The sequence below is a fragment of the Mustelus asterias genome, chromosome 13, assembly GCF_964213995.1.
Source record: "Mustelus asterias chromosome 13, sMusAst1.hap1.1, whole genome shotgun sequence".
Classification (NCBI taxonomy): domain Eukaryota; kingdom Metazoa; phylum Chordata; class Chondrichthyes; order Carcharhiniformes; family Triakidae; genus Mustelus; species Mustelus asterias.
Genome location: NC_135813.1, coordinates 87,744,073 through 87,768,121, shown reverse-complemented (window position 1 = coordinate 87,768,121; position 24,049 = coordinate 87,744,073). Strand labels below are relative to the sequence as shown.

Here is a 24,049-nt window from a genome sequence, read left to right as displayed (position 1 = left end):
TTGCCTTCTTAATTACCTGCTGCACCTGTAAACCAACTCCTTGTGATTCTTGCACAAGGACATCCAGGTCCCTCTGCACAGCAGCATGCTGCAATTTTTTACCATTTAAATAATAGTCCAGTTTGAGTTTGAGGAGATTTTCTGAGATGTAGAGATGTGAGGGGAGAGAGAGATGTTCAATCTTAAAACCCAGGATTCTGGTAAGATGATGAACAGTACAGGAGACTGCCACCCAGAGACAATTTTATGAAGTCAAAATCAGGCCATCAAAACTGATTGAATTGTTCAACACTCCGGTTGAGCTGTTTCTGGACATATAGCACAGTAATTTTTTTAACTAAAAATCACAATACTTGGAATTATAGCACACAGGAGGTCCTCATGTCCATTGCACTTGTGCCAGCTCTTCAGTAGACCTATCCAATTGCATCCATTCACCGTCCCTTTCCCCAAGGACCCATAAATTTTTCCTTAACGAGTACTTCTCAAATTCCATTTCAAATTTTGTACTGAATTTGTTTTCACTGTGGAATTCATTATCACAGGAAGTAGTTGAAGCCAAAACATTGAATGTATTCAAGAGGCGGCTGGATATAGCACTCGGGGTGAATGGGATCAAAGGTTATGGGGAGAAAGCAGGATTAGGCTGCTGAGTTGGACGATCAGCCATGATCGTGATGAATGGCGGAGCAGGCTCAAAGGGCCAAATGGCCTCTTCCTGCTTCTAACTTCTATGTTTCACTATCCTTGACATTACATTCCAGGTCATAAGAATGCACTACTGTAAAAAAAATCCTTCCTCTCTCGGTTCTATTGCCACTTTATCTGGCGCATGCTTTTTGGAAGATTGAATTTTGTAATGAGCATTGGACTCGATCCAACTACTGTCTTGTACTCATCCTGCAGATTTATATCATCAATTACTTTACAATATACGATGGCTCACAATGGTCAACACCCTCGTATGGTTTGATATTAGTAATAATATCAAACCATACGAGGATGTTAACCACTGTGAGCCATTGTATATTAAGTTATGTATCAAGCCTTTGAAATATATTAAACATCAATAGTAAATCTTTCTGGTATTGCATTATACAGTTGTTAACTACTGGTCATGGCAGTTTCTTTAATTGAAATGATTTATGTAGAACAGCCCTCCCAAGTGAAAAAGGATCATAAATACAAGGTTGAATATAAAAGTAATCATAAAACACGAGATACAAACTGTATCAGTATTCATATTTGTCAGGCTATTACAAAAAAAAGGCAGCCAGACTAACTGATAGAAAAGCCTCCACAAGCACGATGGGCTGAATGACCACTCCCCTCAAATTCAGCGATTTCAGTAAAAGGTTCCTCTGATGCTTCAATCGATGAAGTTAGTGTGGCTGAGTCTCACAGATCAAAAGGATGACAGATTCAACCCCCAAAATGGTAACAATGTGGGTGATACAATTGGGATGGTCACCCCCAGATTCCATTCCCTGATCGGAAAAGATAATAATTGGCAATTCACAGAATCATAGAATAGAATCATAGAATCCCTACAGTGCAGAGAGAGGCCATTTGGCCCATCGAGTCTGCACCGACCACAATCCCACCCAGGCCCTATTCCCGTAACCCCACTAACCCCGACACTAGGGTCAATTTAACACGGCCAATGCTCCTACTCCACACATCTTTGAACTGTGGGAGGAAACCGGAGCACCTGGAGAAAACCCATGCAGACACAGGGAAAACGTGCAACCTCCAAACAGACAGTGACCCGAGCCGGGAATCGAACCTGGGTCCCTGGCGCTGAGAGACAGCAGTGCTAACCACTATGCCGGTAACTTGCTCATCAAAGGTGATACTGGGTCGATGTGATCTCCTGGACAGCTTTCTACCATTTCAAGGGGTTGGAGAGAGAAATTTTAGGATTTCCCCCCCTTGTTGTCTCTCGGGGGGGGGGGGGGGGGGGGGGGCGGAGAAAGAGAGAAGAGGGGAGAAGAAGTGTTTAGCCACAATGGTGCAGCCAGTTTGATGTGGGGCAAGTGTGATGGACCAGCTGGCGAAGGCGGAGAGTGGGGTGCACAGCTGCAGGAAAAGATAGCAGTCAAACTCTCCCTGCAACCACACACTGTGAATTTAGTGCCTTCAGAAGATGAGAATTGGATGAAGGTAAAAATAAAATTACAATTTGAAGTATAAAGCAAGGCTAAAGATAAATCTGAGACACTAAAACAAAGCAATGCTCCCTCCTCCCTCCCCCACGGGCGATGCAGTAGAAAAGGTCAAACGTTACCTTTTTAACGCTTTCTAGATGTCAGCTGTAGTGAATGTAGAATGATGCAATCGTGTGTGATTGGCATTCAGAAACTCGACCCAAATATGATCTTTAATAAACCAGCTAGTTTTCAACAAGGTGCCTGGGACTGAACAATTCTGCTTCTACAAAAGGTAATTACCAGCTGTAAATGTAACTTCCTGTATTAAGTACAGGTGCTTAAACTGTACATTTATTTTTCTTTATGAAGAATGTAATTTAAGTGTAATCCTATACTCCACTGTTATTACCGTGATAAATCTGTTTTACAGTTAAGGTCTAGAATTTAACTTTCATCATTCAGGGTGCAAAGATAAATGAACAACTTAATTGATTGTCCTTACATCTTTGACATGATTATTCGTTGAAAGGTACTCTCATTTTAGGATTAATGTAATTACAATTGAGAGATCACTGTTCAAAAACGCACTTCGGTATTTCCGTAAGGGCGTGTTGTTATTTATTAGTGCCAGTGGGATTTCAGAATGTTTCCGTGGCAACAGGATGTTCCGGGAAGCATGTTTCCATTACACCAGCTCCTTCACCGAGCAAACAAAACACAACGTACTTTGTTTAATCCAAGAGGCAGCATAACAAGGAGATGTTGGCAGGGGAGGGGAAAGATTTGTCTGGAACGAGGAATAGACAATCTACAGCGAACGTGTGAACAATTAATCATTCGGCTGCTGGGGTGGGGAGGGTTGGCAGAGCAAAGAAAAATCACTGCTTAAAGCTGGCTTTTCACCAGGTGAAAAAGCATAGGTAAGAAACGCCATTCTTCTGACTCGTAATCTGTTGCTTTACTCATTCAGAATCTGGCTGCAGAGGCCAGATGTTGAGGTTATCTGAGGGTTGCCAACTCTCCAGAATTGTCCTGAAGAGCCCACAAACTGAAGATTAGTCTTCAGGGATGGCAACCCAGGAGAAAAATAATTGGGGATGTTTAATTAATTGAGAGTAGTTTTCATTTTAGTTAGTTATCAAAATATTAACAAATGATGTTAGAAGTCTGTTGGGGAGGGAAAGGTTGTTGGAGGTGGGATATCATGTGGTGAAACCTCCCGAAACATGGCCAGAGTTTGCAACCTTTGGCTCTCTCTCCCTATTGGTCTCTATTAATTTCTATATACAAGATTCAAGTTGACTATTTAAACTAATAGTCACCAGGCGAGCATTGACAAGGACCGAAATAGGTGGCAGAAAACTGCTACTCTTGTGTGTGCATCTGCAGGAACTGTAATACTATACAGTCCAACTACAAGTAGATCATTCATAGCTCCCTCTCAACCACTTCAGTGTCTGATGAAGCCATATTAATCCACATTCAATTCCTGGTGAATGCAGGGCCAGTTGATTTCAATCAGGGCAGGAGATGGTACAATTGGATGGACTGGGTAACTGAATTCAGCCACTGCGCCCATGGTGATCATAGAATCCTATAGTGCAGAAGGAGGCCATTTGGCCCATCGAGTCTGCACCGACCACAATCCCACCCAGGCCTGATCCCCATAACTCCATGCATTTACCCTAGCTAGTCCCCCTGATACTAAGGGGCAATTTAGCATTGCCAATCTATCTAACCCACACATCTCTGGACTTGACTTGGTGATAGATTATAATTATTTAATGAATATTGTTAATTTGGAACAAGCCTGTTCCTTTTGTGCACATTTGTAGTTTGTGTATTTTACCCTCTCTAGATGCTGGACTATCTCACAATCCTTGGCATCTTTGTGGCAAGTCTACTTTTCCTTCTCCTACTGTTCCCTATCCTGGTTCGGAACAACAGCACAGCTGCAATTTTCTGGCACACCGTCCTGAAAGAGAAAATGACACAGCTCATAACCGGAAGAAGCAAAGAGGAGAGAATTTTAGAATTTGTGCTGCAAAATGCTGTGAAAGGTGATGCAAAGAGTGTGGTGGACAACATTGACAAATACTGCAGGGAGAAGGAGTGGGCAATGAATGTAGGGGATGAAAAAGGTAAAATTTTATTTGAAAAATAATCTAAGATCAGATCTGACCCCTGCTATTTAAGCACATTTTGGCAGTAAGGACTTCATTTTGCTCAAAATGTGTTGAACTTTTGTACACCTGTCCAGAAATGTGGTGCAGCCCAAACTCTAAATGATATGAATATAATGGTAACTATAGCTCATATAGTGCCTTCAATGTAAAAGTATGATCAAAGGTGCTTCAAAAGGGACATATGGGAAAATATAACTTTATTCTTGTAAAATGCAATAATTAAATTGCAAAACAGTATTCTAGAGAACTTAATTTAACATTTGTATTTAGTTATAATTCACTCCTTTCTAAAACAATACTGAATGGCTCAAAAGTCGCCAAGCATTTTCTCCCTCAAACAAAATATTAAAGATATTAGCAGCTCAGAGTTTTCTCTAAAACAATGGGCTATTCAAGAGGAAAAGATACTGATGCACCGCTTTGTTGGATTTGCGCTACGCATTAAACTTGTTGCAGCATGGATTTTCTTTTGCATTTTAATTATGGCATATTTCAGGATTGGGATCCACATTGACATAAAGCTTTGACCATTCTTTGAAAGTGAGCTTCAAGCCTCAAGTTAGAAGAAAATGAGAATCTAAGAACTAGGAAAAGAGTTAGACCATGTTACCCCTCAAGCTTGTTCTTGTCATTCAATACAATCACGGCTGATCTTCAGCCTCAACTCTACTTTTGTACCTGCTCCCCATATCCTTGGATTCCCTGAGATATCAATAATCTATCTCATTCTTCAATATATTCAATGATGGTGCATCCACAAACCTCTAGGGTAGAGAACTGCAATGATTCATAACACTCCATGAAGACATTTCTCATCTCAGTCCTAAATGGTCAACCATTTATCCTGGAGCTGTGTTCCCCATGTTTCAGATAACCCAATTTGGTGAAGTAACTCCTCAGTTTCTAGCCTAATATGCTCCTTCATAATCTTGTAACTTTCAATGAAATAATTCTCAATTCTTCTAAATTCCAGAGAGTATAGGTCCCAATTTACTCAGCCTCCCATTCCAGGGACCAATCTAGTGTACTTTACATCTCCAAGACAAATATTTATTTTCTTAGACATAAAGACCAAAACTGCTCACAGTACTTCAGGTGTTGTCTCACGAAAGCCCTATACAAATGTAGCGAGACTTCCTTATTCTTGTACTGCAGTTGACTTGCGAGGAAGACCTACATGCCATTTGTCTTCCTAATTGTTTGCTGCACCTTGTACAAGTGCACCCAAGTCTCTCGGAACATCAACCCTTCACAATCCAACAAAGTATTTTTAAATACTTGATGTTGGAGCTCACATATGTTGGAGAGATCAAAAGCATGATGATCTTGGAAAGAGCTCCTCGATGACAAAATCCTGAAACTATTTTTTTTGAGATGATAGGCCTCAAGTTGCGAGAGAGAAGTGAGGAAGTAAAATCAGAAGTTTCGATCATCTCATCACAACTATTTTATCAAAAGCAAAATACTGTAGATGCTGGAAATCTGAAAAAACAGAAAATGCTAGAAATAATGAGCAGGCCTGGCAGGATCAATGGAGAGAGAAAAAGAGGATTAACGTTTCAGGTCTGTTACCTTTCACCAGACCCAAAAGGTTAACCGTTTCTCATTTTCTGTTTTAAAGCCCCATCTTATCCTTGGACAAAATCTATTCCTTCCTATTCCTCAAAGCAGGGAGCATTTGAAAAATACAGACCCAATCAAGAATATTACTTTTATAGATGAATGACCTTCCCAACTAGGATTGCCAGCTTCATGGCCTTTGCAACTAAGAATATACCATGGTGCCCCAACCCTGCATAGCAATGAGAAGAGATTAGACAAGACCATAAGAAATAGGAACAGGGGTAGGCCATTCAGCCCTTCAAGCCTACTCTGCGATTTTATAAGATGATTGATCTAACACACATTAAGGTCACTTTCCTGCCTTATCTCTCTAATCCTTAATTCCCCTACTTAATGGAAAACCTATCAATCTCAGCCTGGAAAACATTCAAGGACTCAGCCTCCACAGCTTCCTGGGGTAAAGAATTCCGTAGATTCACCACTGAGAGGAAATTCTTTCTTAAATCGATCTTCAATGAGCACCCCCTTATTATGCGACTATGCCTTCTGGTCCGACACTCTCCCATGAGTGGAAACATCCTCCCAACATTTACCCTGTCTAACCCTCAAAAAACCTTAGATGTTTCAATCATATCACCTCACTTTCTTCTGAAACTCAAGAATACAGGCGCAAGCTGTCTGATATTTCCTCATGTGGCTGAGGAGGTGCAAAAAAGTTGAGAATCAGGGATGAGGGGCTTAAATTATATAGAAAGACTGAAGCTGCAGTTCTTTGTCTATGGGAAGATTTGGTAGAATTGTTCAAAATCATGAGACATCTTGATAGAATGGATAGAGAGAAACTGTTCCCATTGGCAGAAGGGTCAAGAACCAGAGGACAGAATCAAAGGCAACATGAGAAAAAATGCTTAAGCAGTGAGTGGTTGTGATCTGGAATGCACTGTTTGAAAGGGTGGTGCAGGCAAATTTAATCATGGCTTTCGGAAGGGAATTGGATAAGCAGCTGAAAAGCCAACAATTGTAGGGCTACGGGGAAAGGGCTGAGGAATGGCACAAGTTAAATTTGCTCTTGCAAATGGCCTCTTGTGCTGTAACGATTCCATGATGCTATAAGTTGACCAAGTCATCTTGGCTCTAGCTCAGGCAGGCATGTTGACACCAACTATTGGTGCAAACAATTGCTGCCAGATGAATGGTTTTATTTGCAAAAAAGGTTTTCCGTGAATGCCGGACACACTATACAGGCACAACATTACTCTATTTGTCATGGTTCTTGCCAAGAAAAGTGCAAAGTAAGTGAGCTGATCAAAACCGAATCCACAATCGCTATGAAAAATACTGAACTGTGATTCCCCAAGTTTGATTGGGGAATCAAAATCGCAGCTGGGGTTCTGACAATAAGTTCCTTCAGTACCAGATTTCAGAAGTCTTTTTTTGGTGTGCGATGAATGTGACCTTTCTTGGTCAAAGTATTTTGGATTTTCAGACACATCAATGAGCTGTCAGATTATTCTGGATTCAGTGATAAAATCTGTGTGGAGTCCATGCCTTAAATAATAAATGAACCATACCAGAAGACAATGTACTTAAACTGAAATGTGGAGCTGAGTTCAGTGTTCCTGTCAGTTACCATGGTAGCTATCTACTGGGTAGACTGAGTCGAGGGACATTGAAGATTGCCTGCCAAATTTAATATATAAAAACTGATATGATCACAGAATAATTTATCCTTTGATGCCACCATACTTTGCGAAAATTGTTTTACAGAAAGAATAAAGTACAAACATCGATTTAGGGCATCATTATGCAAGTCTGCGTTTGTAAATAAGATTAAATTATTCATAGTAAGTGTGTTAAGTAAGCAAGGATAATGTACATCCACATAAGTCTACATTGTTACTTGCTCCTGAGGGGCAAATCCCAAACAGAACTTTGTCGCACAACCTATGGTGGAGTGCATTTCTTTTCACAGGAGTAGTTTATGAAGGGAAAAAAAAACTGGATCACATTCCAGTACTGATCGAAGCAATGCAAGGAGGGACGATTCCATGTCTGTGCTTAGTTGGTTGATCTCTTCAGGATGGCCAAAATGGGACCTATGATCATACAATTGGCTTCAATGGGATGAGTCGGTCAAAAGGAATTCAACTAAAGTTCCTGCTTATAACTATTATCCAGTTCCATTTGCTGAAAGGTGTGCATGTTTGGACTTTGATTGAAAATTAAAAGGTCTCCCGCAATCAAATTGTCTATTTTAAGTTCACATATGAACAATGACCACCTTGACACCCACAGGGGTATACCCCTTCATGAGTCATAGTCTTCAGCACAGAAAAGTGATGAAAAACTAGGCAATGTTAATTACAAATTCAGCAGAAAAATCCAGTAAAACACTCATGAACTGGCTGAGAATATTCCACACTACACAATAGCAAAGGGTTTAGTTAGATGGCATAGAAAGCTTAGACAGAATATGTTGAAGGACATGACACTATTTCAACTCAATCCACCTAAGTAACATCTATGAATGTCTATAGTCCAAACCATCCTATCCTCTCCTGGCCAATGATGACCAACCATAAAACTCAAGCAAAGGGAACCAGAGAATAACCTGAAGAGAGTCACCAAATTTGTTCCAAAGGTTATTTTAGTTGTCAAAGAAATTCTCAAATCTTTAAAAGTGTGGCAGTTGATTATCTTGCTCTGGGGTCAGTAAGTGGTGCAAAGAATTGCTGGCAGATGAATACAGCTTTATTTGCAAACAAGGTTTTCCATGAATGCTGGACACACTACACAGGCACAACATTACTCTATTTGTCATGGTTCTTGCCAAGAAGTGCAAAATAAGCGAGCTGGATCAAAACTGAATGCACAGTTGCAAAGAAAGAATACTGAACTATGATTCCCCAATTTCAAATCGCTCCAATAATCGCAGCTGGAATTCTTCAGTAACAGATTTCAGAAGTTTTTTTTTGGTGTGCGACAAAAATAAGATATGACTGAGACAAATGAAAGAAAGCTCAATGTAACTTGTGGCTCACAGTTTACTTGCCTAGCCTGTTTAAAGAAGTAACCCATAGCAAGAAGTTGTGTCGACGCACTTAACATTTTTCATTTGATACCTGCATAAAAGAAAGGGGTTGAAGGTGAACGGGAACACTGGATTAACGTGATCAGAGTGATTCGCTTGTGTGAAGGATAAACGCTAACAGGTGAAGGATAAACACCAACAGAGGTTGACTGGCTGAATGGCCTGTTTCTGTATTGTAATTGTTATGTATTTATATGCAGGTGCGATCTTGGACAGAGTGTTGGAGGAGGCAAATCCATTAACCGTGTTGGAACTGGGGACATACTGTGGTTACTCAGCCCTGCGCATGGTCCGTGTGCTTAGATCAGGTGCTCGCTTGCTGACCATCGAGTTCAATCCAGCCAATGCAAACATTGCAAAACAGATCTTCCGCTTTGCTGCAGTTGAGGACAAGGTAAAAGATCTCATTTGGTCTCCTAAAACCACAAGGAGAAATTCAATAGTTTGTTAAAAATCTGCAATTCTTTTTCATATGATATCGGGATGATTAGATATTAATTTATAACCATCCAACTTCCATAAAGAGAAAATAGGTTTTAAAATTAGGTAATGGAAATCTTCTCAAAGGATGAGGAGCTTGGTTAATAAAAAACACTTGCAAATAGTGCCTTTCATAATCTCAGAGCACCCCAAAAACATTACGGCCAATGAAACGGTGTGGCCTTGGATATACTAATATAGTCTTTGCACCAAGTTAGAAACTGTTAATGTCCACGCAAAAAAATTCAAAAGGATCTTGCACTGTAAAAAAAAAATTAGCAGCTCACAGAAGCTAAATTTAAAGAGAACGTTGATTAAAGCCAATAAGTAAAAAAAATACGAAAGCACAGTTGAGTTGTTTTCCTTAGAGTAGAGACGGCTGAGGGGGAGATCTGACTTGAGGTCTACAAAATTATGAGGGAGATAGATGGGGAAAAAAGCGTTTCCCTTAGTAGAGGGGTCAATAACCAGGTCAAGGACAGGAGGTTTAAAGGGGATTTGAAGAAAAACTTTTTCACCCAGAGGGTGGCAGGAATCTGGAACTCATTGTCTGAAAGGGTGGTAGAGGCAGGAACCCTCAACATTTAGACGAGCACTCGAAACACCATAGTATACAAGACTATGGACTCAGTGCTGGAAAATGGTATTAGAATAAATAGGTGCTTGATGGCCAGTGTAGCATGATGGGCCAAAGGACCTCTTTCCATGCTGTAAAACTCTATGAAGGGGGGGCGAGAGAGAGAGAAGAGGGAGGAGAGAGAAATGAGAAAGAGTCCAACAGGGGCCACAATCTAAAGATACTGGATAAACTATTTAGGACTGAGATGTGGAAGAATTTCTTCACCTAGAGTAGTGAACCTGTGGAATTCACCACCACAGAAAACATTGTAGTTTCCAAGGAGTTAGACATAGCTCTGGGAGTGAAGGGGATCAAAGCATATGGGGGGAGAAGCGGGATAATGAATGGCAGAGCAGGCTTGAGGGGCCGAATGGCATACTCTCATTTTCTATGTTTTGATATTTCTATAAATTTGGCACTTCTGGCTGGAGAGAGTAGCAAATGCTTCAGCCTGATCTTCCCCATTGATATGCTGCTCCCCCATCATTAAGTTTGGGGATGTTTGTGGACCCTCCTCCTCCAGTGAGTTGTTTAATTGTCCACCACCATTCACAACTGGGTGTGGCAGGACTGCAGAGCTTCGATCTGATCCCTTGGGTGTGGAATCACTTAGCTCGGTCTACTACTTGCTGCTTATGTTGTTTGGCATGCAAGTAGTCCTGTGTTGCAGCTTCACCAGGTTGCCACCTCATATTTAGATTTGCCAGAGTTTTAAAAATTAATTTCACGGAATGTGGGCAAGGTCCCCAATTGTCCTCAAGGTGGTGGTAATGAGCCACCTTCTTGAACAGTCACAGTCTGTTGTGCAGATACAACCATAGTGCTGTCTGAGGGGAACTTCAAGATTTTTTAACCCAATGGCATTCAAGGAATAGGGATATGGCTCCAAGGCGGGATGATGCGAGACTCAGAGTGGAACTTGTGAGGTGGCGGCGGTGTGAAAAGGCACTGGTGAGTTGCTGCAGTGCATCTTGTACTTCGTATGCATTGTAGCCACATTACCATGGGGTTAGAGGAATGCCAGGATGACCCATCGCTCAGCCATTGGAAGGCCTCAATCGCCATAAAATAGTAGTGGATAACTTGCAGCCTGGAGGCCACGCCTGGCTTCTGAATGCCGCCCAGGAGACATTTTGTTGACTGCTGCTCGTGCGCAGTTGCCATGTTACATTGATTTCCGCCCACGTATGATTGAAGTGATGGCTCACAACATTGACTGCGAGAGCTGTGGGCTCCCTCTGCATCCAAAGTGTTAATATTTCTTTGTTGTTACCATTTGAATTTGATGGAGAGTTCTATTAATATATAAATGGTTCAGTATTTTCTATACTCGTTATGAAACATTCAGCATGTATTTAAACTTATTCATGGGTCACAGTTAGTGAACAAGCCTAGCAGGGCCACTCATGCAACCCATTCACTAAGCTAGGTTGCCCATCACTGCCCTAAAGGGAGGAACAGGTTAGAACTGCTATACTCTGACACTGTAGCCAACGATGAAAGTGTTTTCCAAAACAGGGATTCAGACGGTTGCCAAGTTCAACATATTATTCCCATAATGAAAAATAGTTCTAATCATTTGTCTCCTGGTCCAATGAACTAAGGTGGAGATCTTGGAAGGCTCATCTGGAAATATTATTCCACAACTGAAGAAAAAATATGAGGTGGACACTTTAGATTTTGTTTTCCTTGATCATTGGAAGGACAGATATCAACCTGACACCCAACTCCTGGAGGTAAGAGCTGTGTTTTCCTTCTACACCAGGCCAATATAGCTTGAAATATGCACAGGACAGCTTTAGAAATATATGCCTTCAATGCATAAATATCATCCAAGGAAATAAAGACATTGTCTCAGTAAAGATTGTTTTTTGTGCATTTCAATAACTTGGAGTTGATTTCATTTTAATTTGAGCATCAATATCTTTATGAAAACTAATTTGAACTATTTTAATACAACAGAGATTACAAGTAATTAGAAAAACTGGAATCAGTGACTTATGAGAATGGAGAAACTAAGAAACAGACTGAGAACTTAGCTTCACGGGACATTGAATATGATTGGCATACAAACATACCCAATGGCATCTCAATCTTCACACCATATTTTAATGTAGAGAAGCTGGAGGTTCCAGCATGCCACCACTACAACCCCCAGAACAGGTCAAAATAGATTTTCACATATGAAGCTATGCTTTATAAAAAAAACTATGAATTTGCTGGCAGGAAACCACAAACTGAAGCTTTTAAATCCACATTCCAATGGCTTGAAATCACAGTTAATGGATCATACAATCCCTACAGTGCAGAGGGAGGCCATCATTCCTGCACCGACAACAATCCCACTCAGGACCTATCCCCGTAATCCCATGTATTTACCTTGCTAATCCCCCTGACACTAAGAGGCAATTTAACTTGGCCAATCAACCTAACCTGCACATCTCTGGACTGTGGGAGGAAATGCCATCAGACATGGGGAGAACGTGCCAGAAGATTTGCTTTGAAAGAGTATGAATAGGGGCCATCTCCTACCCCATTGATAAAGGGTACTCAACTGGGTGACCAAAAAAAAACCAGTAGATAATGGGACCCTGGCTGTGAAAGGATTTGCCCAGATGTATTCTAATCAAGTATGCCAACTAGTTGACTAACTGTGACCATATCTGGTTCACTGGGCAGTTGGAGAGTCATGTGACAAGTCAGCCAACCCATTGTTGTTAAGCCCTTATTTTTGGTGCAGATCAGCATGCAAATGAGACATGGAGGAAGATAGACCCTGAGTGGGCTCCCCCTCTCTCTCTGCATCTAACTTGCAAATTTTGAACCTCCTCTGATGACTTTGACTATTGTGTCACTACTGTGCCTTTAAGAAATGTACTTTAAGAATGTTTTCTGCAGTTGGGAAGCAGACCTGTTTTTTTTTCCATTATTGGCCCCAAGCTTTTATTATTGCTATAGTCATATAATGTGCCTTTTGTTTATTTTTAATCTGGGCCTACTGCAGTGTCCTGGGGTTTATAGCACTTTTTGAATTGTTGGGGAAGGAATGATTGACAGGTCAAGTGAGACAGCTTCCCCCCCTAAGAAAAAAATCCAAGAAGTTACTTTCAGTTTGGCAGAAACCAATTTTCTTCTTGTCTATCAAACTAATTAAATCCTACTCTAGAACCCCAGGGGATAAACTACCATTGACAAAACTGCATTAACTCAGCTTGAAACAAACACTCCAATAATTAGAAGCAATTATTCTTCTGCATTAATCAGCATGTGGGCTGCTGGTTGCAGACAATTGGCACCATAATCAGAGTTGAAGTGTAAAACAGCCCAGGTACAGTATCATCACATTACCTTTTCCTTAGACTGGGTTTAGTTTTTAAAATTTAATTAATGAGATCTGGGCACCACTGGTTAAGCCCGCATTTATTGCCAACCCTAATTATCCTCGAGGTGGTGATGGTGAGCTACCTTCTTAAACCACTGCAGTCCATGTAGTAGACACACCACAGTGCTGTTGTGGGGGGGGGGGGGGAATTCCAGGATTTTGCCCCAGCGACAGTGAAGGAATGGCGATATATTTCCAAGTCAGGCTGATAAGTGACTTGGAGGGAAACTCACAGGTGGTGGCATTCCCATGCATCTGCTGCTCTTGTCCTTCCTGATGCTAGCGATCGTGGGTTTGGACGGTGCTGAGGAAAAGTAAAATAAATACTATTCTCTTTTTGAACCGGTTAGTTTGCGTCTTTTATAGTTGCAGCATGTAAATAGTTTGGCATCCTTGGCTTAAAAAACTCCTGTTGCAGTCAAATAAGGAGTCGGGAAAGAAGGGAGCCATTCCACCTCTCCACATCTGGTCGTAACATCACCCCCTTACATTCTTCCTTGATAATACTTGTGTAAAAAACCTATTCAATTATGTATAGAAGTTGCATTGTTGTATCAAGTGCCTCAAAAAGTGTCATACCTTGGCAACAATGAATGTCCGTCGGGCAAAAGCTGTAGATTAGCTGAGCTAAAATAAGGATTTATAGAGGCAAACGGCAGAGATGAGGGCAAAACTAGATGAACGCAGCAGGGAGATAAGAGGAGGCTATGTTGATAGGGATGGATGAAGAGGATGGGAAGAGGCTCGGGTGGAGTATAAAGACCAAGATGGACTAATTAAGCTGAATGGACTGTTTCTCTGCTGTAACATAACTATCTCATTAACTAAATGTAAACAAATCAAAACCAAGCTGTTTGATTCTGCTCAGCATCAACCAGCAGAAAACTGTTTTTTGTTGAAAGCTTTCAATTCAAAACTGGAGTGCAACAGGAAACAATCAAATCATTTCTTCAATGTTAAAACTTTCAATCATAACCTTTCATTTTCCCCACAACTGAAAACTCCCAGTAAAATTAACATTTAACAAATCCACAAACATTAATTCTGAATTAAATATTTATTCTTATTCCAAGTTCAAAGCAATGTTAATGATCCCTGGAACATACCTCTCTCCCTCCCCCCCCCAAAAATTTATTTTGAGAGCCTGTGATTCAATCTGGAGAATTTAACTGGAGCTTCAGTTGGTTTTGTTGACATTTTACCCTTGCAAACGCTATGGTTTTTCCTGCTTTGGTTGCAGCCTATTTCAGTTAAAAGCAAGTATTTGTCCAAATCATCTGTGCTGTCTGTATTGACCTGCTCTGTGTGTTCCCTGCAGCTGCCTGAACAGACCCACCCTGAGCTGTGGCCACTCAGGCTGCTGCAGGAAGCACGCATATTGGCACACCAGACTTGCCTGGAACGACGATGTGGACTTAAACCCATCTTGCTGAATCCTTCGTTGGCAGTTTTTGCTTTTTCTCCTTGCCCACTGCAAGTTTTAGTTCAGTGAACAAGCACAATTGGACAGGGTTGTCTAACCTGCAGTCTGAGGGAGCCCCAAGCATCTCAGACAATTCAGTCCGATCTGCATTTCAGTGTTAGATATTGGTTTGTCTTTCTTATATCTCAAGCAGGAGGTTTGGAAAAACGTATTTTTAACAAAGTTGACTCATCAATTAATAAATCTTAAATCAGTTTACCAAAATCTGTTATCAGCAACTTTACATCTATGCAAATTCATCGGAACAGGAGTTTAAACTTAATGTGTGTCTTGATGCTTTGTGGTATACATCCATGTAGCCATGAAGACAAAAGCTTCAGTAGTAAATGTTTGGTGTCTACTCCTTCAAAGTCTCCATGGATGTTTGTGCAGGTAAAATCCCTCCATGGCCTCTTCCCTTCTTCTCTAACCTCCTCCAGCCCTACAAAAGAACTCTGACTCCCTGGATTTTTGCTATCCTTCAATTCTTTCCTGTCGCACATCCATAATTTTCATTGCACATCACTGGTGCCATGCCTTCAGCTACCTAGACTGGAAGCTCTGGCATGTCATTCCTAAATCCCACTGCCTTTCTCACCTCAAAGTCACTCCTAAAAAGCTACCCTCTCTGACCAAGCTTTTAGTTACCTATTCTAATATCTCCTTACTTGGCTTGACTTTAAAATGCATTTGGAGGTTTTACAATCCTAAAGGTTCTGTATAAATGCAAGTCATCATCTGGGAGTATCAAGGCAAGGGGATAACCCTCTTGAAAAGAGCGGTGGATCACAAGCATAAAAATGGGGTCAAGGTATGGCTGGGGCTGGAAATGGTCCAGAGCAAATGGGCAAGCCCAGAGTATCAACTACCTGAATAGTTAGGATTAACTTCTGAGCATTTGCAATGCCAAATTACAGCAATTGTATGACAAGACAGTGTACATAATGCAGAATTGCACTATCATAAAAGGTGTACCTTCTACTTCACTGTGGGCAATTCCACAGCCTATTTAATATATTTAAAAATAAATCTTTTTACTTCGTACAAATGAAGCAAATCATCGATGAAATACGTACTTAATCCATTTGAGAGAAATATGTGACAGTCCAGGGATGAATTTGTCATCTCTAAGTCATGAGTTGATGAGATCTATCCGACTTGCAAGGTCTTTCATTAACAGGAGTTTACAAGGGAAATGCTTGGCTAACATTCCTGAACTACAGATTGAACAGTGACAGCAAAGTCGCGATCATTTTTACTCAACAGAATTACAAAGCTCATTTACCAGGTGCTGGCTTAATTGAAACGGACAATTCTTTTATTACTTTTTAGTATAAATCAGTTACAGATACTCTGATCGAATTCCATTACGCTTTTGCATGACTTCAAATTCTGTAATTCATTGTTCTGTAATACACCCAACATATCCATTCCCATTTCTATTCAGAGATTAATCTGAACTAGCTTTAATCAGTTTACACAGATTCTCTGTCACAGCACTCAGGATACGGATTCGGTTTTGAGAGCCTTCAAAACAATTCTGCTCTGGGTTTAAATAATTTTCTTTTGGTGGAATAATTTAAGAGCAGTGAAAGACACTGAAATGCTTATTTCTGCAAATTAGAATATTCTGCTCAGCCTCACACCAAGTTGGCAACTGACAGCTGCAGCTTTCCTGACATTAAGCAACTATCGTCTCTTGTGCTACTTCCACTCGTACTGCAGCAACTCACCAAGGTTCCTTAGACAGCACCTTCCAAACCCATGACCACCACTAGCTGGAAGGCCAAGGGTAGCAGATACATGGGAACACCAGCACCTGAACCCTGTTCTTTTTACCTTCTGCAAATTTAAAGAAAAATGTCTAGTATTTAATGACTTAATGCCATGAGGGGCCAAATATAACAATAGCCCATCAAACCTCCCCCCCCCCCCCCCCCCTTTCAATGTTATAAGAGTGAATGAGGAGATAACATGAGAAAATTGATACTAAGTAATTTGCTCAAAACTTATCCCTGCCGAGATGGTATTTGCTACCAAATAAACCTGTTGGACTTTAACCTGGTGTTGTGAGACTTCTTACTGTGCTTACCCCAGTCCAACGCCGGCATCTCCACATCATGAGATAGGTTCTGCCATGGAAGCAAGTCCATTTCATTCATAAAAGATCTAGATCATCTGCGCTGGGCTATTGCTTCTTTAAGCCCCGTTACACTATCTTCATTTTCTATCTTTGTTCTTCCCCAATTATAGCCTGTTATAAAAATCTTGTGGATATCTTATTTCTTGCAATCTTGTATAGCAAAGGAAACCTATTCCCTTAGCTACACTGCAGCTATTTCCTTATTTTACACCTCCCCAGTTATATAATCCTTGATTTCTTCTAACCTAACAACCCCTTTAGGTCCATGTTGTATTATTGCCAACTGATTTATTGGATAATCCACTTGTGCGAACCCTCAGAGTGCAACATCTTCAGCATTAAACTTCAACCTTATCCAATGCTATTGAGGGAAAGTAATACAATTTGAGTGTGCAATTTTTTAACCAATTCTGCCCACATTAGTTGTTAAATAATAGAATGTAAAAACATATTCTTATATGGATGCTGCTGATGCTAATGGCAACTAAATAAAGATCAAAGTGAGAGCTTAGTTCTTACATCAGGACGTTGGAATGAAATTAAAAGAGTTGGATAAAAAGGGAACTAATAGGTATTTAGCCACACTGAGGACATGTGACATGTAGATTAGCCTAGTATATATAGAAATAGTGACTTTGTTAAGCAAAGTGGAAACTAGCAGTCTAGGGATCTAGATCATAACCACACCCAGGTGAAAAGCAGAGCCCTCTCAGAAAGAATCAAGCTGTTGGGTAGAACAGAAAGCAGCAGATGATTGTCTGCGTCGGACCCCATAAGATACATAAGAACGAGGAGCAGGAGTAGGCCATCTAGCCCCTCGGGCCTGCTCTGCCATTGAATAAGATCATGGCTGATTTTTTTGTGGACTCAGCTCCACTTACCCGCCCGCTCACCATAACCCTCAATTCCTTTACTGTTCTACCCTAAACAAAGAGAACAGTTCCCAAAAGAAAGCTACAGGCCCTGTATGGTAATTATTTGCTGGATGTGGCTTTGTGTTCAAACCTATGGGCTGTTACTTTTGGGAAGGTATTCTCAGAGTTTAGGAAAGTAGGGGACAGCGCGGTGGCACTGCTGCCTCACAGCACCAGGGACCTGGGTTTGATTCCCGGTTTGGGTCACTGCCTGTGCGGAGTCTGAACGTTCTCCTGATATCTGCGTGGATTTCCTTCAGGGGCTCCGGTTTCCTCCCACAGTCTGAAAGAGGTGTTGATTAGATGCATTGGCTATGCTAAATTCTCAGTGTACCCGAACAGGCGCCTGAGGGTGGTGACTAGGATTTTCACGGTAACTTAATTGTGTAAGTAAGCTTACTTGTGACACCAATAAATAAACAAAAAAGTAGATAGATTTAGATGGCTGGGGGAAGGGGGGCTAATTTGACTATACTGCCTGGGTCGCCATTATTGCAGTTAATTGTGAATGTTGTCCTTTACTGTTATCTTTCTGTTTTGTGTTTGAAGTTTATTAGACATTTTGTTGTGTGATTATTTACAAGTCTGACACCTTTCCTTAGTAGGTCGTATCTCTTTTCTCATGTTTTTTTCCGAATCACAAAAATAGTTAAGAACCGGCATGTGTTCTGGCATGCCTCGCACTGAACATCAGCAGGGTTCATAACACAGCATAAGAATTAATATAAAGCAGGGAATCAAAATGCATTTCACAGCTGTTTACTATCTTTTCTACATTCTTTGCTCTAATGTACATTAACTTATTATGGTTCCTGAGCTATTTCCAATCAATTACTGCTGTGGGAGGGGGGTTAGTAGAGGGCTGACACTGTGGGAGGGGGTTAGTAGAGGGCTGACACTGTGGGAGGGGGTTAGTAGAGGGCTGACACTGTGGGAGGGGGTTAGTAGAGGGCTGACACTGTGGGAGTGAGAAACACAATGCTCCTGATCAGGATGGGCATAGAAAAAAGTCCTGCATTTATGCTGTACTTTCCAGTCTATCCCAAAGCATTTTGCATTTTCGAAGTGTAGTTAGTGTTGTGATGTGGGAAAAGCAACAGCTAAGCTTTTACAAACGGCAATGTCCAGTCTGTTTTAATGATGTTGGTGGAGGGGTAATATTGTCCAGAACATGAGGTACCCTGCAATCAAATAGCTTGCCTATACACCAGCAGGATCGAAAACATCAATAACAATCAACCAGGTGTGGTTTTGGAGAGTGGTGTTACGTTCCACAATGAGGATTTAATGCCTTCAAGGGAGGATGAGGGAAGGAAAAGATCAGCACCAGTACCTTTGCTGTGTTTCCAGAATTTGAGAGCTTGATTTTGATAGATCCCCAAATATGTCGCAGTTGATAACAGTCTGTACCCAACCCTCACTCAGTAGCCCTTTGGGCAGGATTACTTTTTTGATTAGAATACATGCTTCAAAATCTAAAAGTTTGGGATTTAGGATCTATTTAAAGCCATTTGTGTTTATTTATATCTAAAAGTAAATGAATAGAATTCTGTGGTGCATTGTATAAACGTTTCACAAGGTGGTGCATGGAGTCACATGGACCTGCAAGGTCACAGATTTGTTCCTTAACTCAGTTTTGATTTACTCTACATAAAAGGTGATGTTCATTGTATATAGTGCTTTGTATGGGTGGCACCAAGCAGCCTTGAATCAATCAATCAATCTATCTAGGGACTGGAATCCTGCACAAGTCTCTTTGACTGATATGGAAAGCCTGGCAGAGAAGTGAGATCTACCAGTAGGCATTTTATTTCATCGATCAGGTGCCACTACAGTTTTCAATTGAAATAATATTGTCTTTATTAATTATGGAATTATTTTCTTTACTTGCAGGAATGTGGTCTGCTGAGAAAGGGCACTGTTTTGCTGGCAGACAACGTCATTGCACCAGGAGCCCCAGAATTTCTCCAGTATGTACGCAACAATCCCCACTATGTGTGCACGCACTACGCCTCAAACTTGGAATACACAAAGTTGAGAGACGGAATGGAAAAGGCTATTTTTAAGGGTTAAAGATGGAAAATACAAAGAACCTAATTAAGGTGTCAGAGTTTATGTAAGGATAAGTGATCCAAATTCTCCTTTTGTGCAGATTTTTATAATATTGTGAGGAATTGTACTGTGCATGTGAAATCTGTACATGGTCTCCAGCCTGAAACTGTTACTTTGTCTATCTGGTTCACCTAATCCACAGTATTGCCTTGCTGTCTGTGTTCATAAACAAGAACCTGTCTCATTCCCCACCAAAATTCATTCAAGTTTCTTCTTGTAATCACACCATTTCAGCAATCCACCCAGAGACTTAGCACACTTTTATGTACCTCCTGCAACTCTTTCTGCTGTTTCCTTATGCTTAAATTATGTACCTAGCCATTCTATCATTAAATACCCTTGCCTATTGGGGCAGGGGTGGGCATGGGTGTAGGTGACACTCATGTTGACCGAATTTGTACTTAACAGCTTGGTTAGAAATGCAAATTTAATCACAACTGCAGTTATGTTGCCGTTTTGATGTACATGGCATTGAAATTCAAAATCATCGAAGTGGGAGATGAACAAGAGACTTGATTTAGAGGGGTGCAGAGTTATGAAAAAGAGGTTACAAAGAGAAAGAGCAATGAGGCCATGGATCAGCCAATATTCTTGGTAAAAAGGTCTGGCCACGATTCCATTCACAAATGACCTGCTGACACTCACTCCCTTGGCTCACACAAGGCTGCCAACGCCAGTGGAACTGAATCCCAATGGGTCAGAGTATTTAGTAGAAGGGAAAAAATTGGAAGGGATGGGGGAGAAGAGGAGGGTTGTTCTCTATTTGTGTCAAAAGGTTCCTGTGAAGTAGAGGCAATTTCCTGGTATTAATCAGTAGGTTTTTATAGCTGAGCTTGGATTACTATTGAATTGCTCTCTAGATTGTATAGATCTTTGATTGCAAATTCCAATGAAACTCTCAATATTTCCTGATGAATTTTGTTAATACTAATAATCCATACAAAGAGCCTAGTTGTTCTAGTCTGGGGTAAAATATCAGCATCGTAAGAATCACATTAGTGGATTTCCTTGCTGAATAGAGCATTAGTCTGTTGGTCTCCATGGCGCAGCCTTTAACCAGATTGTTCTGGAATTTAAAAATATTAAGCTGAGAAGATGCATCTTCCATTGACAGCAATCCCCTCCTGGAATTATTTTTAATGCTGAATAAGAACATAAAAACATATTTTCCATGTGCTATCCCCACATCTCTCAATCCCATTAGTTTGTAAAGACCTATTGAATCCTAGTTTTGATGACTCAACAACTGAGTATCGTTGACTTCAGACAGGAAGATAATTCCACACAACTCTGAAGAATCACAGAATCATTACGGTGCAGGAGATGGCCATTTGACCTACTGTGTCTGCATCAGCTCTCCAAATGAGAAATTTTGCCTCGACTCAGTCCCAAATGGCTAATACCGTATGCCCTCCTAGTCCTAAACAACCAGTAAAGGGAAACAGCCTCTCAGCATGTACTCTGGCAAGCTCAAGAATTTTATATTGCAATTTTCTCATTCCTCTAAACTCCAGAGAATCTCAATCTCTTTCATCATTATAAGTACATATTTTCTAAGGCAAGATGTCCAAATTTGTACACTGCACTCCTGCGTGGTCTCACCAATGTTCTATAGGATTGTATTCTCCATCCCCCTTGTAATTAAGGCCAAAATTACTTTTGCTTTTCTAATTATTTGATGTACATGCACATTAACTTTGTGGCTCATGTACAAGGACCACTGTGCATCACCTCTTTTTACCATAAGTGGCTGTGGAACCCATCACAAACTTACAAAAATGATTTTAAAAATCCAACATCAAAATCGCCAAAACATCATAGAGAATTTAAGAGAACAGTGAAGGAATCATCTGCAAATTAATAACAATCTCTGCTTTTAAAGTTCTTTTACTTTTGTATAAAATAATTGCTCAATTTTGACTTTTAAAAAATGCAGTTTGCTTTGATTTCAACATCCATTTATGAAGATAATTAATGCTCACTCACTTGAGGAAACGAATCTGTAAGCAGAATTTAAAGTAATCCAAAGTAATCCAGAGTAATACATACCCAGCAGTCCTCAGAGGAATGCAATTTAGTTTTATTTCCACAGATAAAGTCAGTTTCATGAAATTGCCTGTGCTCTCTGGTGTGGACGGCACTTCAATCTGTGCCATTCAACGTTTTGGAGGCTGCCAATGAGCAAAACAGCCCTAATTGCAAAAATATAAAGGGTTACAAAAACAAAACAAACTGACCTCATCTAAACTTGTACTTCTGGCAACAACAGAGTACACAACATACACAAGTTCAAATCCTTATGCCAAATTACATGGTTTGATTTTTTAAGATCACAAACTTGACATTCCAAAAATATTTGATCCTACAGTGCCTTGGTCAGTAAATGTGCAATCCAGTGTGGTACTACATCATCAAAAACAAGGTTGGTCCCAAATTTGGCCTCTCGAGTTCTGTCAGGGTGGTGGTAGATGCTCAACAATTGGCTTCATGGATGTTGGATTAGGAACTCTTCCATGACAAAAAAACAAGATGGGGCCCAAGCTCTGATGTCTGACAAGATCGAGGGACTTTACAAGTGCAATGTCAGCCCACAAGAAAAACAGCCTTAATATTAGGGATGGGGAGAGGGGTGCTAATGGCAAATTAAGAATTATGCCCCAGTTTAAATCAATACTGTTAAGGGAAAGTGGTTTTATACTTTTAACAACATTAAGGATGTTTTAGTTGAAACTATGATGAGATTCTTGAATTGTGATGAAGATGCATTGCTCTTACCAAAATCATAAGTGACAATCACAATGTATTGGTCCTTGGTCAAAGTTTGTTTACAAGTGATTCACCCAAGCAAAAGGGAGTGACAGCACCAAATGAAGATGTCTAGAGTCACAAGGTGTATTTCAAAGGTTAAATGTGGCAACTGGGACACAAGGAAAGTGAAGTTTATGTCAAAGCAGATGACATTAACCTTTTATTGTGGTGCAAATCTCTCTCTGGCTGACCCAATACAAATAATGTTACATAACTACGTTAATACTTAGCTGGATTTTCATTTTATAGATTAGGGGAGGTACTCATCTTAACCAGAAAGGCAATATCAAATTAAATGAGAGAAATGTATTATTTGCAGAAAATGTGCTTTTCTATACAGTATCAGCAAATACTTTTATACAGGCCTTCCAGTGATAGCCTATGCTTCAGAGTGAAGGGCTACACAGAATAATTGGAATATAACCCATGGATGTTGAGATCAGGTTCATTTGTGAAAGCCCCTCCATGGTTAGAAAGGCACACAGTCTTGCACATAACTTCTGGTGTGGAGACAACAGTACCTGATCATGAATCACCCACTTCCAGAGGACAAACAGAATTGGATTTTAAAAATTGCCCCATTAACCATATTATTCATTTTGTATATCCTTTCCAGACATTATTATTTTTCAAAACATTGTGTGAACTGAAGTTTCTGCTGTTCCTCAGAAGGCACCAATCACCATGCACAGCCAGTGTAAGTGGATCGGATAGGTGAAATGGTGTCATTGCCTCAGTATTGTTGGGAAGAACTTCAATCAAGGATTTGTTGGAGGTACATGTACACAACATTACACTATGTAACATTTCTAGAGGGTTAAAATTAAAATTTTAAGAGTGAAAAGTAACTGAAGTGCGAATTACTTGGGAAAAGCAAAAAGAGCAACAACTGAAATTAACCTCTTGTCGTATGTGCTGTTAAAATTCTTCTCTCAATTGTATTAAGTATATGTAAGTTTTTCCAATCTATAATAAATGCAGCTTCAAAGTTAACTTACAGAAATGCTTTTTTACGGACACACACATCATATAACATGTTAACTCAGCTCAGCAAGATGCCATTTCTCCAGGTAACCCATTACCTCATTTGAAATGTATGACTTCAAGTTGCCCTTTCCTCAAAATGGTACACATGAGCA

General features: G+C 40.4%; 1 protein-coding gene across 1 annotated transcript; it reads left to right on the top strand.

Annotated features, from left to right (window-relative positions):
* The first annotated feature begins 2,865 nt into the window (after positions 1 to 2,865).
* On the top strand, positions 2,866 to 23,901 carry LOC144503162 (catechol O-methyltransferase-like). The gene is made up of 6 exons (XM_078227668.1): positions 2,866 to 3,070; positions 4,009 to 4,291; positions 9,191 to 9,384; positions 11,694 to 11,825; positions 19,884 to 20,106; positions 23,527 to 23,901. The coding sequence occupies exons 2-5, from the start codon at positions 4,009 to 4,011 to the stop codon at positions 20,061 to 20,063; spliced, it is 789 nt and encodes a 262-aa protein (XP_078083794.1). The 5' UTR covers positions 2,866 to 3,070; the 3' UTR covers positions 20,064 to 20,106; positions 23,527 to 23,901.
* The last annotated feature ends 148 nt before the right edge of the window (positions 23,902 to 24,049 follow it).